At 49.2% G+C, this 18,682-nt stretch overlaps 1 protein-coding gene across 5 annotated transcripts in view; it reads right to left on the reverse strand.

Moving 5' to 3' along the window:
* Positions 1-8,730: 8,730 nt before the first annotated feature.
* DENND2A (DENN domain containing 2A) overlaps positions 8,731-18,682 on the reverse strand; it is a 99,151-nt gene continuing 89,199 nt past the window's right edge. For all 5 annotated transcript variants that reach the window (XM_068549572.1, XM_068549570.1, XM_068549569.1 and 2 more), the window contains 6 exons: positions 17,398-17,575; positions 15,732-15,773; positions 12,339-12,456; positions 11,698-11,943; positions 9,980-10,066; positions 8,731-9,060 (listed from right to left, as the gene is read on the reverse strand). In XM_068549572.1, coding sequence (XP_068405673.1) covers positions 9,029-9,060; positions 9,980-10,066; positions 11,698-11,943; positions 12,339-12,456; positions 15,732-15,773; positions 17,398-17,575 — 703 coding nt within the window. In that variant the 3' untranslated portion in view covers positions 8,731-9,028. The remainder of the gene's footprint in view (positions 9,061-9,979; positions 10,067-11,697; positions 11,944-12,338; positions 12,457-15,731; positions 15,774-17,397; positions 17,576-18,682) is intronic.

Raw genomic sequence — 18,682 nt, forward strand, 5'->3', positions numbered from 1 at the left:
AAAAAAATAAGAATAAAAAAAAAAAAAAAAAAGAGAAGCCACCACAATGAGAAGCCCACGCACCGCAACGAAGAGTAGCCCCCACTTGCCGCAACTAGAGAAAGCCCGTGCGCAGCAACGAAGACCCAATGCAGCCAAAAATAAATAAATAAATAATAAAAATAAATTAATTATTAAAAAAAAAAATCCCTGTGTGGGGATGGCGAGGGGCCTGTGGAAGTGGCGGGTGTGGGCCGGGACAGAATGTTCGAGCTGTTTCACGTTTTATTTCAGGGCTGGAGGCAAGGCCAAGATCAGTGAAATATTTGAAGTCTGCCTATAGCCAGTTGATGAGTCTCTGGGAGGAGGACCAGCCAGGGAGATACTGCTGGGAGTTGTGTGTACAGAACACGCAGTAAAGCACTGAGTGAAGGGTCAGTTGAGATGATGATATCAGCTGTTGTGGTGAAAATACGCTTCTCTTTTTTCTTTTTTCTTTTTTTTTTTGGCCCCGTAGCCCAGATTGGCAGCTTGGCAGCTTGCAGGATCTTAGTTCCCTGATGAGGGGATTGAACCGGGTCACCCCCACTGGACTGCTAGGGAATCCCCAAAATACACTTCTTTAATGAGCAGAGTCTTTAACAATTACGAGGAAACTGTAAGCGCACCTCTGTGGTAGTTAGATTATTGGTCACAGGGGTTGCTGTGACAGTGGCCCCCGCACGCCCAGAGCCATAAACCAAGACGGGGGTTTTCTCTCTCCTGATGCTGGGGTGTGGGTGCTGCTTCTACTCTCTGCAGCCTGTTGGGTCCCGTGACCTGGGGCAGCTACAGGCACAGCTTGTCCCATACACCAAGCTTGCTCCCCTTGTCCCCCAATGGCTGGTCTTGTCCTTTATTTTTATTTTTGGCCATGCGGCATGTGGGATGTTAGTTCCCCGACCAGGGATCAAATCCACAGCCCCTGCATTGGAAATGTGGAGTCCTAACCACTGGACGGCCAGGGAAGTACCCCTTGTCTTTTTTGGTTTTTTAAAGGAACATTTATTTATTTATTTATTTTTGGCTGCATTGGGTCTTCGTTGCGGTGCGTGGGCTTCTCACTGCGGTGGCTTCTCTTGTTGAGGAGCACGGGCTCTAGGCTTGCGGGCTCTAGAGCGCAGGCTCAGTAGTTGTGGCGCATGGGCTTAGTTGCTCCGTGGCATGTGGGATCTTCCTGGACCAGGGCTCGAACCCGTGTCCCCTGCACTGGCAGGCGGATTCTTAACCACTGCGCCACCAGGGAAGTCCCCTCCCCCCTCGTCTTTTATTTTGTTTTTAAAAAATATTTATTTATTTATTTGGCTGTGCCAGGTCTTAGTTGCGGCATGCGGGATCCTTAGTTGTGGCATGTGAACTCTTAGTGGTGGCATGTGGGATCTAGTCCCCTGACCAGGGATTGAACCTGGGCCCCCTGCATTGGGAGCACGGAGTCTTAGCCACTGGATCAGCAGGGAAGTCTCTTGTCTTTTATTTTCATTGAAATATAATTCACATACTACAAAAGTTCACCCTTTTAAAGTGTGCAAACCGGTGGTTTTTAGTATAGTCAGAAAGTTGTCGTGTAACCATCTCCACTAATTCCAGAATGTTCTTATCACTTCAGAAAGATCTCACCTCTTCTCGGCTGCTGTGGGCAGCAGCTTGGGCGATGTCGCAGTGGAGGAGCAGGGTTTCAGGAGGGCTCAGATCCTTTCCCACACCTGGCTGAAAGCGAGAAGGTTTCAGCGCTCCCCTGAAGGTCGTCAGTGTCTGTAGGGGGCGCCCAGGCAAGTTGTGTTGCCTCAGACGTGGGCGGGCTTGGGTGCTAGGGAAGCTGCTTGGCTGGGCAGGCACAGTGGAGACAGGGGTGGGACGGCAAGTCCAGGGGTAACATTCAGGACAGGCCCCACCCAAATGATACCTCCCCTAAGCGCCGGTCTTAGCGCTGCAATCCACACTTCTGGGGCTACAGCTCAAGAGTCAGCAGTTGAACCGGAAATGCCTTGCAGGGGTGACTCCCTAAACGGTTATCACCACAGCCTTTCTCTGCGGGAGCTTATCTCAGGGGCCGGAGGGAAGATTGAGCCCTGGGGCTGAGAAAGGAAGGAGGAGGGGCTGACTTAGAGAAAGGAGAGGAGAGAGGGAAGACCAAGTTTTAGCAAAATTCTGTCAGGCCAACCACAACGCACATTGCTTTGTCCTAAGGCTCCATTTGTCATCCCCAAACCTCTGAGGAAGGCATTAAAGAGCTCCTTCACAGTTTCCTGGACCAGTCCTGCAGCAGTAAGAGCCCAAAGTATTAAGAGGAATATATATAACTTTACCAAGTAGCCTTAGTAGGAAGTGCTCTTAGGATAAATACCTGTGGAATGGAAGAGAACAATGGCATAGAGCAAGAAGTTGGCATTTATCCTGTAGAAATACATGTGTGAATGATATATGCCCAAGGTTGATATAATTGCACAGAATATAAATGCATTGCAACATTACTCCTATGGTTTTTTGTTTGTTTGTTTTTTATGGCATTAGGCACATGACATAAAATTTGCCAATTTAACCATTTTTAAGTTTACAGTTCAGTGGCACTGAGTACATTCACATTATTGTGCACCCATCACCTGGTTTTTGTTTTTTAAAGAGCAATATTTTGACGTGGCTGGAAAGTGCAGGACAGTGTGACTGTCCCCCTGGTGTAGCAGGGCCCTGGCCCTACATATCCCCCAGAGGGCAGATGCCCCCGTCTCGAGATAGGGGCCAGCTTTCGGCATCTCTCTACTTCCACAGCCCCGTCTCCGCACAGAGCAGGGCTTGACTAGCCTCGAGGGGTCGTCTGGCTGGTGGGAACCAAGGACGTGGAGCCAGTGGACCCCATGCCGCTGGGTAGGCACTGACCCCCTCACCCTGTGAATCATCCTAGCACGGCTGACCCTGGCTTGGCCTTGGCAGGGCTGCTGTGCCACCTCAGTTTCTGCCCAGAGCTTCCCAGATCAACCAGGCCAGGGATAAACCAGGGCGGGGAAGGGAGAAAAGCGGCCTCGGCCCCGGGACCCGAGCGGAAGGCAGCGCGGCTCCGGTCTGCTAGGCTAGTTGCCGGCCAGCCAGGCCCTGCCGCTCTGCTGGCCTCTTGGCCTGCCGCCTCCCAGCTGGTCAGGTCCGGCTGCCACCCACAGTGCCGCTGGATAAGCCCTTTCACACCTGTCCAGGGGCCTGGCGAGAGTTAAGGGTGGGTCCACATGAATCTGCCAGAAAAACAACTCAGCCCCCATTCCGCCTGGGGGGATAAGGGATGAGCTCTGTGTAAGGAGGACAGCCTGTGGTGAGGTTCAGTAGCAGGACTTCACCGTGGGCTCTTAGGATTAGGGTTGGGATGGGGAGGGGTGACGGCTGTAGGCAGAGGAGAGTAAGAGGGGCAGGTAGGGAGCCCAGCGCTGATCAAAGGTGAGACGGCTCCTTGGCCCATTGTCAGGGAAACTGGCTCCAGGCCTCTGTTTATTGTAGCCCGAAGGCAGTTGCAGGCTGGCAGCTGAACCCCATGCAGGAGCTGGGTAGGGGCGAGGTGTGGTCACTGGACAAGCCAGGGAGTGAAGTTAATTGGCCTTCACAGGTGCCAGCAGTTAAGTGGCCCCTCTCACCTGCCTTCTGCTTTTCTTACTAACCTTTGCTCAGCCAGGAATCTCCTCTTCCTCCTCTACCTGTTTCAGCCCCTCCCAAACACCCAAGTCAGGCTCTGAACTCAGCTCACATCAAGCCCCCCCTGAAGTCTGAGCCGAGCCTCCAGCTCCGGCCCACCTTGCCCTCCTCTGAGTTCACTCCCACAGCGATCTCTCCGCAGGATTTTTGGGAGCCTAACCTGTCCTGCCTTGGGTTGGCTTTTAAGCCTAGGCAAGGTAACTAGAGTAATGGGACCTTTTTTTAAAAAACAAACCAACCTGAATTCACCAGGTCTGTGGGCTCTTGCAAGCTTTCATCAATGTTTTTATTCTCTAAAGCACTTTAGAAGCTCTTATGTAATGCTGAACTCAGGCCATGCGTGCAAAAGTCTTACTTCCAAAACTTGGCGCTAAGATTACTCTCTGTCAGTGAAACTCAAGGGAGAATTTGCATAAAAGGGAGGAGATGGGTCACCTGAAGAAGTGAGTCACTTAAGACAGAGACCTGTACATATTTGAAGATATCTGGGGAACTCCCAACCAATCAAGGCTTCTAGGGCCTTAGCCCCAGATAAGTCAAGGTGGATCCCAGGCATCTTATTTTAAACTAGTATCCCAGGCAGATTTGACGCAGGTGATACCAATCACCCCTGAGAAACGTGGGGCTTCTTTGAGAGGTGCGGCTGGAAGGTGATGGATATACCTAAGAAAGCTGGAATCTCTCTGAAGAAAGGAAGGGAGCATAGGAAAGGGGGCACCCCTCATACATTGTGGGCAGGAGTATAAAATGGTGCAGCCTCTGTGGAAAACAGTTTGATGGCTCCTCAAAAATGTAAATGTAGTAATTACCATATGACTTAGCGATCCACTCCTAGGTATATACCCAAAGAAATTGAAAACAGGTACTTAAATACATGCATACACATATTTGTTGCAGCACTATTCACAATAGCCAAAAGGTGGAAACAACCCCAGTGTCCATCGATGGATGAATGGACTTTTATGTTATGTGAATTTCCCCCCAATAAAATAAAGAGGAAAAAAAAAAAAAAAAAAAGAAATGCAGGGCAGGGGGCGGGGGCAGGGGAAGTGCCAAGGATCAAGGAGTCAGCAGGGCAGGGCAGATAGAACACTGCCCAGGGAAACAGACCCTCTGTGAGATGGGAAAGTCTGTTGGGCTCCCCTCCCCTCCTGGGGAGACGTCCCTCCAGACTCTCCAACACCCTTTGCTCTGACTTCCTACTCACCAAGCAACCTTCTGATTATTAATGTGGTCTCCTAGGAGCTTGGTGCTTGTGCTGAAAACAAGCTATCTGAGATGCCAGGAATGGCTGTTACACGGTCAGTAGCAGGCTGCCTCCCCTTGATGAAGTACTCCTTTGGCTTTGTGGGGTATGCAACCATCTCTACTGAGCTTGCTGCCTGCGATAGAGACAGTATAGTACCAGTTTTATTTTTTATATTTTTAAATTTTTTATCCATATATTTTATTTTTATTTATTTTTTATATCTTTATTGGAGTATAATTGCTTTACAATGTGTTAGTTTCTGCTGTACAACAAAATGAGTCAGCTATACATATACATATATCCCCATATCCCCTCCCTCTTGCATCTCCCTCCCACCCTCCCTATCCCACCCCTCTAGGTGGTCACAAAGCACCGAGCTGATCTCCCTGTGCTATGTGGCTGCTTCCCACTATCTATTTTACAGGCTGCTTCCCACTATCTATTTTACATTTGGTAGCGTATATATGTCCATGCCACTCTCTCACTTCGTCCCAGCTTACCCTTCCCCTCCCCGTGTCCTCAAGTCCATTCTCTACGTCTGCGTCTTTATTCCTGCCCTGCCACTAGGTTCACCAGTACCGTGTTTTTAGATTCCATATGTGTGCGTTAGCATCCGAGTACCACTTTTAGTACTGTTGTGGGAATTGTTTCTTTGGTCAGCAAACATTTACTGAGAGACAACTCTGTGCCAGGCGCTGGTTTTAGGCTCTGGGAATTCAGCAGTGAACGTGACGGACATAGTCCCTGCCCTCATGGGGCTTACATTCTAGTGATCAGATAACACATGTGATGAACTCAGCATAGTAATGGGCAAAAAGAAGTGCTCAATAAATGGCAGATCTTATCGTTATTCTTGGTCTGAGTGAGAAGAGGTTTGTGTGATAATTTCTAAGAATTCATTCTCCCTCGTCTCAGCAGTGGTGACAGCTGCCTTCTCGCTCAGATTTGCTATCTCCGGCCTCTTCCCAAGACATGCCAGCTGCACCTGCTCCCACTCAGCCCTTCCCTTGCCCACCAGTGTCTCCGATATTCCATAGCAATAAAATCCACCCAACAAGCCTGCTCCAACTGCTTTTCATGGCCAGGTAATTGACCATGGATTGAAACACAGTAATGGAATGCTTCTAAACACATACCCTTTATGGAAAATGTATGAGTTTTACTGCAATTAGAGGACTTGGTTCTTGGACAGATGGTTGGTGTGAGGCAAGACACAAAGGTTGAGTGGTCGTGATCTGGTCTAACACACCCATGCTTTATGGCCATGCTCTGTTTCTGAACCCAAATAGCGTTATCCACCCAGATCTACCCTAGACTGTGAGCAGGGATCACACACCTACTTTTTTCTTTTGTCTCTGATCCTCCCCAGCCCAATTTACCACTTTGCAAAATGTAGACAATTTGTTAGTTGATTTAGTTTCAACTTAGAGTAGGATGGGAGGGATGTTGGGAAGTTGAACCGTGTCCGATGATGTTCTGCTTCTTGATATGGGTGCTGGTTACACAGATGTGATCATTTGTGAAAGTGTGTCAGGCTGTGTATATTTCATAATCTGTGCGCTTTTCTGTATGTATATTTTACTTCAAGCAAAAATGAAAATGAAAATAGGGCAAATGGACTAAGATACTTTTTTTTTTGGCTACGCTGCGTGGCTTGTAGGATCTTAGTTCCACGACCAGGGATTGAACCCATGCCCCCTGCAGTGGAAGCACAGAGTCCTAACCATTGGACTGCCAGGGAAATCCCTGTACTAAGATACTTTTACAAAGATGCTTTTCTCAATGCTCCTTATGATATTAAAAATTGGAAATACATTGCATGCATGAGAGGATTGGTAAAATAACTTTTACTGTATCTATAAAATAGAATATTATGTGACCATTAGAGGTGTTGAAAATATGTATATTTATTCACTTGGAGGTGTAAACAATATAATATGAAATAAGTTAGAAAAGAAGGTAGATTATAAAACATTAAAAGTGATCATCTCTGGGCAGAATATTGGTATTAATAGAGTTAACTAATCTGAGGAGCTTGTTAGTTACAAATTCCTGAGTCCAAACAAACACTCAGAGATTCTCTTTCAGTCTTCCCCCAACCCCCAACCACACATATCTACCCAGATTAATTGTTATGCACAGTCTCATTCTTACCCTTTTGGGGGGCCTTGGACCCCTTTGAGAATCTGACGTAAACTATGGATCCTCTCTCCCCAAAAAAGAATGGACACACCAAATCTCGGATACAATTTGGGGGGCCCATGACTTTAGTTAAGAACCCCTAATGTAGAATGAGAGGTCGACCTCTCCTTATTTTCCTCTTGTTCTTATTTTTCCTCAGAAGACCCCCTTGCTCCCAACTCCCTAAAGGGCAAGAACCTCTGCCAGGGGACTTCCCTGGTGGTGCAGTGGTTAAGAAACCGCCTGCCAATGCAGGGGACACGGGTTCGATCCCCGGTCTGGGAAGATCACACATGCCATGCAGCAACTAAGCCCGTGCACCATAGCTACTGAGCCTGCACTCTAGAGCCCGTGAGCCACAACTACTGAGCCCGTGCACCACAACTACTGAAGCCCACGAGCGTAGAGCCCGTGCTCCGCAACAAGAGAAGCCACCGCAGTGAGAAGTCTGCGCACCGCAATGAAGAGTAGCCCCCGCTCACCGCAGCTAGAGAAAGCCCACGCGCAGCAACGAAGACCCAACGCAGCCAAAAAATTAAAAACAAACAAACAAACAAAACCTCTGCCAGGCAGCACAGGCCCCTGGGCCATTGCCAAGGTCAGAGCACATCCCTTTCGTGTGTTTTTGCAGGGTTCCTGGTGCCCCCCCAGAGGGAATCCACCAGTGGGATGTGCAGGCAGTGGGTTGGCCGCGGGGTGGCCCCGAGGCCTGCTTTGAGAACGTGCCTGTGCTGCCGACTGCAGGCCTTGCAGGACAGCGCCCCCTGGAATGCAGCCTTCTCCTGCACCCCCTGCTTCTTCCCCTCTGGCCACACAAGTCTGAGGAGGCTGTCCCCAAAGTTTTGATGCTCCTTGATAACATCAACAACAAAAGTCCCTGCATTCATCCTGCACATGCACTAGTTCACGTACGCTGCTCTGGGTCCCTATACTGAGATGGGAAAATTTCATACAGTATAAATCGGAAAGGGCTCAAAGCAGTGGCTCACATGTTTTAAGATGGGCTCTAGGCAGCACCATAAACTTTAGGACCCTAAGAATATTTTATTAACAGATCTTACAAGGAGATTTCCTCTTTTTGTGTGTACCTCTAAAAGTCATGGGCTGCTCGGGCAGGGGACGGCTCTATGGCTTCTAAGAGGAAAGAGGCCGTCCAGAAAAGTCAGGTCCATTTGGGACCAGAGGAGTCAGTGGCATGACAGCAAGTGGCCTCGGCCGCCAGGTGGCATCACCAGCCAGCTGAAAGCGCGGCTCATCCCAGGAAACCAAACCCTTTTACCGTTCGCTTTCTTCCTTTTCAGCACAGATTTGACCCCACTCCACTACCTGCCAGCCCTTTCCCCAAGAGGACTCCTGTCCCGACACCTGTGGTGTGGTGTCTGTAGTGTCTGTAGGCGTCCCCACAGTGCTCCCCCCTTCACCCCCGCACCGGTCCCCGGTTCTGCCCAGAGGAGCACCTGGGGGCCGCTCCTTCCCATCGCCTCCTCTTGGCTCCAGAGCGCAACTGCCAGGCAGGATGAACCAGGGAGAGATGACACAGGGCAGGACAGCTGTCTTAGCCTTGGCATAATAAAAGGAAAACCCAAACACTTTTCTTTTTTTTTTTTTTTTTTTTAATATCTAAGATAAAAAAAATTTTAAAAACCCAAAACCAACAACCAAAACAATCCGTTTGAATGTGCCTGGTCTCAGGTCCCATTTCCAGTGCTGTTCTAAAGAAGCGGCACCTTCCGGTGGCTCGGGGGTCCCAGGTCCTGGGGAGAGCCCAGGGGTGGCCGGAAACCACGCCGGCCTTTAGCCCAGCCCCTGGGACAACCAAGGACCCAACATTTCAGAAAGACCACCAGGACTGTTTTTAAAACACGTGGTTGCCCTAGGAAAAGTTCTCCCCGGAGGCTGGATTGAGGGCTATTTCTTGTGGAGAAACTTCATTTTATTGCCTAAAAAAAGAAAGCAAGAACATTTCACCAGGCAGACAAAGGGGCTGAGTTAAATCCTGCCCTTTTCACCCCAGAGGCAGTGCGGACAGCTGTGGCCTCCCACCCCCCCACCCCACCCCCCAGAGCTTCACCCCAGAGCTCAGGAGAAGCTGGGGGAGTTCGCCCTGCCTGTTTGCCCCCTTGCACTCCTCGTGCACCGCCCCGTGAAAAGGGATCTTCCTCAGACTTGGGGCAGTTTTGAAAGGAAGAATGTCAGAGCTGTAGATGTTGCTTCTGAAATGGTGATACAGGAAGCACTGACTGTAACACACCCCTGAGAGCCAAGTGAGGAGAAAACTCCCAGCAGCGCGGGAGGTAGGTCGTCCCTTCCCAGGCAGCTGGCCATCCTGGCTGAGGCACCAGCACGCCCCCTGCAAGTCCTCCGTGGGGTCCTCCTCACCGCAGTTCTTCCTTACTGGGGCCTGCTTCCTCCTTCATCTTTTTCGCTTTCTTCTCCTCCTCCCTTTCCTAGTAAGGGCCTTTTTCCTGATTAAACTGCAGTCCTTATTAAAATTCTTACATTTCCACTTTTTAGGGGCATCATTTGGAGGCTGGTCCAGGTCTTTACTGCCAGACACCTTTCTCTGCTTCCATTCATCATGCTTCTAAGCCCAATACCCCAGAAGATTTAAGAGCGGGGGAGATAATAGTGAAAGAACAGCAAGACAGCCAGGGGCCCAGGAAAGCAGGGAGGGGGCCATTTGTGTCCTTTGCTTACGATCTGGGGACAGATTAGAGCAGGTGGGTAAAATGCTGACTTGGCCCACTCGGTGCAGGCCTCAGAGCTCTGCATTATTAGGCCCCAGCTCTAGGGGAGGGAACTGGCCAAGACCCCATGGCCCAGAGGCTGCTGATGGGAACCGAGACCCCTAGGCCTCACCTAGTCCCTTCAGGAACTTGTTGACACCACTGTGTTCTCCACTGGGGAGTGTTTCCAGGTACTCTTGGGCTCGGACCTCAAAAAGACCTGTTGACAAGAGAAATCCCAGCCGTTTTAGTTCCTTCTCTTCGTGCTTCTAAACGTATCCATTTCCTTACTGCCATAGAAAAGAGAAACCTTGCTTCTGAGATGAAGTTGCTCCCATAAACATGCTCTGAATCATGAGATTTATAAGGGCTTTTACTGCCCTTATAATTGTCCAAGCTGTGCAATAACTGTCTTTGGAAAGCTGTAAAGCTAGCTCGTATGTGAAACCCTATTTTTACTGGACAAACGCCTTCCAAGCATCTACACCGTGCCAGGGCCGCAGTTTCAAAGATGAACCAGACGGCCCTGGCTCTCAGGAGCTCCTGAGAGCTCCCTTTTCCTCGCATTCTCCCACAAGAGGGCTGCTGGCCAAGTCGTTTGGCCTCCTGGGAACCCGGCTGCCATCTGCAGACTCAGGAGGGTGGGCAGGTCACCTCTGAGGGTCCTTCAGTTCTTACCCGGGACTGGAGCCTCAGGCACCCTGTCTTCATCTCCTGCTGATCTTCCACAGACAGGGGCCTCCTTCTGTGCTACTTGTAAGCCTTATGTCTCGCTCTCTCTATCAAATAGTGATCTGTGTACCCAGCAGGTCTTCTATTAAAAGGAATCCTTTCATCAGGAGTTGTGGGACTCATACTCGCTAATCCATTTTCTTTCGTCTCTTCAGATAGCACTCATCAGAACACCTGAAGTGTGGCAGACTCCCTTTCTGCCTTGCAAAGAGCTCTGGGAATGTAGAGCTTTGGTTCCTCGGATCAGTCTCTGCAATCGCAGCCCCAGAGGACACCAAGGCCTGGGCCAGCTGCTTCCCTGGCCCTGACCCCTGGTCACTGTGAGGCACCTCCTCAGTGTTGAGCATCTTTCCCCTTCTTGGGTCCAGCTCCCATCTGGGATAGCCTTTGCTGACGTTTCTAGTTTTTAGATTCCCAAAAGGACTTAAAACGATGTGAGAAGGAGATGGGAATGGCTTCATTCTCCTGGTGCACACTCCCTGCTCCTCCATCACTACAAGCGTGACGGAATCCAGCAACAGGGACAAGGAGACTAGGAGAGACAGGGGAACCTCAAGGCGCGAGGGGTGGGGCGGGGGTGGGTGGTCTCGTGGAGCGATGACTCACAAACTCCGCAGGTTGGGGGAGTCTCTGCTGTCCTGCCTCCCCCATGGCCAGCCCGCTGGGCTCAGTGGCACCACGTACAGCCGAGGGCGTGGGGCCATCCTCTCCTCCTCTATCCCATCCCCAGGTCCCGGAGGAGAGGGGGAGGAAGAAGGGTAGAGGGAACCAGAGGAGGCCTGAGGAAAAGGAGAAGAGGCACCACAGAGAGGGGAAGGGAAGGGTGTCCTTGAGAGTTTTGTCCAGCTGGGGAGAAGAGAACAGGAGGGAACTTGCCGCCAGAACCTGCAGTGTGGTTCTGGGAATGGGCAGCAGAGGGGAAGCGACGCCTGAGGAGACGGCAGGACGTAGGGGCAGTTTCCCCAGCTCAGAGGTGGCGAGAATGAACGTCCTCCAGAGGAGGCCGCATGCCGTTCCCATCTGTGCCCTGGCCCCCGACCTTCCTCCCTGCTCAACACCCACCCGGGGTCTGGGCACCTCCGGCTGCCTCAGCCCCCAACAGGGAACATGCCTCCTGACCTTTGGCATCCTGCCGGCGCAGCTCTCGCTCCTGGATGAAGCCCCGAAACGTCTGGGTCTCCATGAAGACCTCCAGGAACCGGCGGAGGCTCTTGGAGGAGACGGCTTTGCGGAAGGCCTCTCGCTGCAGGGTCCTCTCCTCTCGCTCGCCTGCCGTCAGGAACAACGAGTAGTGGCCCACGATCTCCACGAAGAAGCGGACGAAGGCTTCGGACACCACCTCGTTCAAGGGGCTGGACTCAGGGCCTGAGCAAAATGGGGAAGGACCAGGACCGGTGAGGGCGGAGGGCTGAGGCAGAGCCTTTGGGACAAGCCAGTCACTAAGACAAGGATGCTAGCTCCCTGGATGGCAAACTGCAATGACCCACGGAAAAGATTACCCACAGTGAGCACGTCACTTCTTTCCCACCATTAAACAGATACTTTAGGGCCAAAATGGGGTGGGAAAAGTCTTCCCCACAACTCATTGTTAGAATGAGGTCCTGTAAAGGGGATGAGCACCCAGCCTCTCTCCTTGTATACCTCTTGCCTATTTTCCTGCTTAACCCAGTGCCAAGTGGGACAGATGCTCAGAGTCCATTTGCTCCCTGACTCCAATGATGGAAGAGGGGGTGCGGTCTGGGAGGTGCATGAGCATTTACCACGCTTGCAGTCGGGGGACCTGTCATCCTGGTCACTAGCCAGGTCATTCCTCTGTTCCAGAATGTGTTCCAGGGCTACCTGAAGCTTCCGGGGCAGAATGGAATCCTCGTCATCCATCTGTAAAGCAGAAAAAACGGGTGGGCCATCGCCCCAGTGCTTCTGGGGATGGTGGCTGCATCCTGGCCAGCAGGACACATTGGACACTGCGGGGCAGGCCTGGCACAGTTCCTGCTTTAGTGGAAAGAACACAACTTAGAACTAGAGGTCTGAGGTCTGAACCTTGATTCCACTTTTTACAAGCTATGTGAGCCTCAGTTTCCCCATCTGTAAAATGGGCTACCAATCAGTATCTACCTCACCGTGAAGATTAAATGCACCATATAAGACGGTGATGAAAGAAACTGAAGAAGATATAAATTAATGGAAAGATAGTCTGTGCTCATGGATTGAACGAATAAACATTGTTAAGATGTCCATACTACTCAAAGCCATCTATAGATTCAATGCAATCCTTATGAAAATTCCAATGACATTTTTCACAGAAATAGAAAAAACAATCGTAAAATTTGTATGGAACCACAAAAGACCTTGAATAGCCAAAACTATCTTGGGAAAGACGAACAAAGCTGGAGGCATCATAATTCCTGATTTCAAACTTTATCACGAAGCTACCGTAACCAAGATAGTATGGTACTGGCAAAAAAACAGACATATAGACAAACAGAACAAAATTGAGAGCCCAGAAATAAACCCGTACATATATGGTCAGCTAATATTTGACAAGGGAGCTGAATATTTAATGGGGAAAGGATGGTTTCTTTTTTTTTTTTTTTTTTTTTTAATAAATTTATTTATTTATTTATCTTTGGCTGCACTGGGTCTTCATTGCTGTGTGCAGGCTTTCTCTAGTCGCGGCGAGCGGGGGCTACTCTTCCCTGCGGTGTGTGGGTTTCTCATTGCGGTGGCTTCTCTTGTTGCGGAGCATGGGCTCTAGGTGCATGGGCTTCAGTAATTGTGACATGCAGGCTCAGTAGTTGTGGCTCGTGGGCTCTAGAGCACAGGCTCAGTAGTTGTGGTACATGGGCTTAGTTGCTCCGTGGCATGTGGGATCTTCCCGGACCAGGGATCGAACCCGTGTCCCCTGCACTGGCAGGCAGATTCTTAACCACTGTGCCACCAGGGAAGTCTGAAAGGATGGTTTCTTAAATAAATGGTGTTGGGAAAACTGGACATCCACATACGAAGGAATGAAATTGGACCCCTATCTTATATGACTCACAAAAATTATGTGGATTAAAAAAAATTGGATTAAAGAGTTAAATGTAAGAACAGAAACTGTAAAACTACTAGAAGAAAATATAGTTGAAAAGCTCCTTGATATTGATCTTAGCAACAATTTTTTGGGATCTGATACCAAAAGCACTAGTAACAAAAGCAAAAGTAAACAAGTGAGAGTACATCACACTAAAAAGCTTCTGCACAATAAAACAAACAATCAGCAAAATGAAAAGGCAACTTACAGAATGGGAGAATATATTTGTAAAGCATATATCTGATAAGGGGTTACTATCCAAAATATATAAGGCACTCATACAACTCAATAGAAAAAAAGATGGGCAAAGGACATGAATAGACGTTTTTATAGATGTGTATGTACGTGTATATACATGTGTATGTGCATATATACACATACATACACATACACATAATGGAATATTATTCAGCCATAAAAAGAAAGAAATACTGACTTTTGTGATAACATGGATAGACTAATGCTAAGTGAAGTAGATAAGACAGCAAAAGGTAAATACTGTATGTTCTCACTTATATGTGGAATCTAAAAAAACTGAACTCAGGGAATTCACTGGTGGTCTAGTGGTTAGGACTCAGTGCTCTCACTGCTAGGGCCCTGGGTTCAATCCCTGGTCAGGGAACTAAGATCCTGCAAGCCCCGTGGCGCAGCCAAAAAAAAAAAAAAGTTATATATATATATATATATATATATAAACTGAACTCATAAAAATAGAGAGTAGAATGGTGGTTACCAGGGGCTGAGGGGTGAGGGGAATGGGGAAATGCTGGTCAAAGGGTACAAACTTCCAGTTATAAAATGAATAAATTCTAGGGAATCTAATGTACAGTTTGGTGACCATAGTTAACATACACTTGAAAGTTGTTAAGAGAGTAGATCTTAAATGTTATCACCACACAAAAAAGGTAATTATGTGAGGCAATGGGGGGTTAACTAACCGTACTGTGGTTATAATTTCTCAGCGTGTATGTACATCAAATCATCATGTTGTACATTTTAAACTTACATATGATATGTGTCAATAATATCTCAATAAAGCTGGGGGGGGGGGAGATTAAATGCAACACAATTAATTTGTGAAAGTGCTTGGCACCTAGTGGTTCCTCAATCAATGTTTCCCACTGTCCCCTACCCCCCGACCCCATGGGATGGCTAGTTCTAATCCGGGGACTCGGGTCAGGGCAGATGACCAGTATTATTCAAAGCTGGCTTTATGATCTGGGTCTCAAAGCAGGAAGGCCTTGGGGATGGGCCTACCCAGAGGGCCTGTGGGAAGTGAAAGTAGATGGAACTAATGATAAAAAAAAGGCATTAACATGTATAATTTTTCAGTGGCCATTCCAAGTGTAAAAGCAGTCCTTCAGGATGCCCAGAAAGCCTTTATGTAATGATCCTTTGCAAGATCTGATAGGAGTCAGGCCTTTCTGGCAAGTGCTAACAAGAAACTAACTGTGTATTACTTTCTCTGATAATGAAAGTAGTTTATAATCATTATAGAAAATCTATGAAAGTATCAAAACAATTAAAAATCACTCATAATCTGTCTCCTTTTCAGTCTCCCACCCCAAGACAACCAGAATTAATGTTTTGGTGAGTTTTCCTTTCAATCTTTTTTAGAGTTATATATATATATATATATATATTTTTTTTTTTTTTCTTTTCTTTCTTATTTCTATTCTTTTTTAAAAAAACAAGGTCAGCAAAATAATGTATACAATTTTGCATCCTGATTTTTCCACTTCATGTTATATCATGAAATTTGTTATCAAATGTCATTGAAAAGCATGTTGAAGAAAGACAAGTGTCTATAGTTATAACCTATACAAAGATTCTAATTGTCAGTAAACCGTTTTGTGACAGAACACATGGGAATCATTCCTTTGTCCAGAGCCCTCCTCTTTGGCCCCGTCTTCTGTCCTATCCTCAGTCGAGCCCTGGCCAGGGACTGCCCAAGTCCCCTGACCTGTTGTGCAATTTCAGGCACACAAGGGAGCCTTTCCATAGCTGGAAAGCTGAGCTCCGAACAACAAGGAGGTGAAAACAGAGCAAGCAGTGAGTTGAAGCTGCACTTCTTACTCACCTGTCTGAGGAATCGATTGTTGACAAGGTCGACCACAAGGACCTATGAGATAAGGAAAAGGGACTATTATTGTTACCAGGGCTTCCGGGATACAGAGATGGACTCTTAGCCTTCCTCCTTCTTGGCACCCAGAGTGGCAGCAGGGCTGGGGGTGGAGGGGGCCATTTGTGGTTTCCTGACGTTGCCACCGTAGCCACAAATGATGAAGAGGGGAGGTGAGGCAAAGGGCTTTCCAGAAATGCACACTTTCAACACTGTAACTGCAGGTTGGGACATGTGTGGGCCACAGGCTGGACTCCCTGCCCTGTTCCCGGACTGGCTAAGGCAAAGCCGCTCAGACCGTTTTTTAGTGTGTGGGTCACTGAGGAGGTGCCAGAGGCTAGAGCCCCCCATCGTTCCCATTCCACTTGGTTCTGCCACTCACCCACCCCCCAAGCCTCCCTCCTCCTACCTCCCAGTGACACACTTAGCCCTGTCATTTGTTTTAATGGGATAGGAGGGGAGAGACCCAGAGGACTGGACCCAACGGGAGAGTAAGTCAAGCTACAGGTGCTGGGCTTCCATGAGTCAAGGCTTTCAGGCTAAAGCACCTCCCTCCTCCCGCCTGAGAGTGAGGCTGAGACCCAGAGCCACAACTAGGGTGAAGCAAGTGAAGGGCCTAGGGCGCGAAACTTAAGGAGGCGCTCACTCATAGGATCACGCGAGTGGCCGAGCCCCAGGCCTCAGCTTGGGCCACTGGCTATGATGGAGGATGAGCAGGGGCCTGGATGGCCACCATGATTCCACCAGCAGCGGGAATCATGGGCTCTGACACCTGGCCCAGGAGTTAAGGGAGCGCTCTCCTTCCTTCTCACACCTTCTCCTGGGGTGGAACTGGGCCATGTGCGGGATTGAGGGCACCCAGGCAAACTCTTGGCAGTTCACAAACCCACACTCGAAGACCTGAGTCTGATGGTTGACATTTAACGGGACTTTAGGACTATCTGGGCAATTAGAGGAGCTGCATCTGGGGACACGGGGAGGATTTCAGGGCCAGGGGTTCCCTGGGGGTTCAGGACGGCGCAGCGTCATTCAGCCCCCACAGTTCTGCTCTGACTGCTGGAAGTTCTCAGTACACGGGGACAGAGACTGTTTAGAGGAAGGGGCTGCGACTAAATAACCACAGAAACGCCAAGGGCTTTCCTCACTGGGATGCCAACTTGAAAATCCGCAACTCCATCATGAAAAACATTTTGGTTGCTGTTTTTTAACTGATACGAAAAAGGACCTCCTTGTAGGAGCACAGTCTTCGTCAAGACTTCGTTATTAGCCCAAAGATAATTTCCAGTTATTGTTAGCTCTTTGTGTGCTTTCTTCCCTCGGTGTTGCGGGGTGGAGAAGGGAAGGATAGGGTGGATGGCTCTTTATGGATTAGGTGTATTAAAATCTGGGTAAATTGTTGATTGCTGCCCTTCTCAATGCGTATACATGGCAGTAGGTTCATTCAGAGGGGAAACCGAGTCTGCAGTCACTGAGGGTCTACTGAAGCCGGCTTGGGGCGGCGAACTCCCAGACAAAGCTGTGGGGTCCCCCTGCTCCCCGACCCTGCCTGCTGGCAGAGCCACAGCCAGCACCTGCCCTCTGCCCCGGCCCACAGGCAGGGCACAGGGGACCTCCCCGAGCTCACCTCTTCCAGCGGCAGCTCCCTGAGCAGCGGCAGCGAGCTGGTGAGCAGCCCAATGAGGAAGGGGGTTGGCGAGCACACGATGTCGATCATGGCAGGGGGCAGCACGGGGATGTAGGTGTGCTGCCAGGTGAAGGGGTAGATGACCGCCACCATCGCGTGGCAGCACTTGGACAGGGTGCTGCAGCGGGGAGAGAGGGGAGAAAGGGCCGATTTAGGGGAGGTGGGCAGCCTCCACGGGGGCCAGAGAGAGCTGTTCACACTCCAGCTCCCACTCCCCCTCCCTCCCCAAACACCCCCAAACAACAAAAGCCTCTCTTCTCATGGGTACTCCTTCTCTTATTGAAGATGCTTTGTATTCAAACACACAGTCTCTCCGCCAAGCATGAAAACCTAGGTGTGATCAAGGGAAAACAGGGTAAGTCCTTCAGTATTCATGTGCAGCCGTCCGTTCCAAACGGCTCGGTTCGTGTAAAAGCGAAACTCACATACAGGTGCTTCTTGCCCAGAACCCAACACATAGAAAAATAACAACATTCGGAGAAATAGTCTCTCTTAAAGCAGAATGATCATAATGTAGCCTTCTTTAAAAAATATACATATTTATTTATTTAGGCTGTGCTGGGTCTTAGTTGTGGCACCTGGGGTCTTTAGTTGCAGCATGCATGTGGGATCTAGTTCCCTGACCAGGGATCGATCCCAGGCCCCCTGCATTGCGAGCGTGGAGTCTTACCCACTGGACCACCAGGGAAGTCCCATAATGTAACCTTTTATTGGCAAACGCGGGGCCTTATTAATCACGCGTGATCCACGGCGCTTTGCTCAGTGCCTGGATTCAGACTCAGTTTGTTGAATGAAGGGTGGATTACTTGGGATTATCACTTTGATATCAGTCCTACGGAGCCGCAGCACAGCGATGACTGGCGGCCTTCCGAGATGAGTGAGAGCAGACTTTCTCTTCTCCCTTGCAATCGTTTCTTTTCGCTACTGAGCCTGCTCACAGCTGCTTCCCTCTCCTCTCATTCTAATATGCTGTTTCTAAAATGCTATGGGATTGGAAACTTTAGAAGCTTGTTAGAAATGTCTACGGTAAGAATAAAACAAAAGTGAGGGCCCAGTGGATTCGTCTGTGAGTATACCAAGTCATCTTCAGGGCCCTGTAACCAGCATGTCATTTGTTAGGACATCTTTGGAACATTTGCCCTAGTTCTCAGCTGTGCTCTGTTTACGCAAAGTTGCAGGGAAGCTGAGTTCTGGATAGATGAATGCTCCTTTACTAGGTTCCCAT

This window comes from Eschrichtius robustus, chromosome 8 (assembly GCF_028021215.1).
Source record: "Eschrichtius robustus isolate mEscRob2 chromosome 8, mEscRob2.pri, whole genome shotgun sequence".
Lineage (NCBI taxonomy): Eukaryota > Metazoa > Chordata > Mammalia > Artiodactyla > Eschrichtiidae > Eschrichtius > Eschrichtius robustus.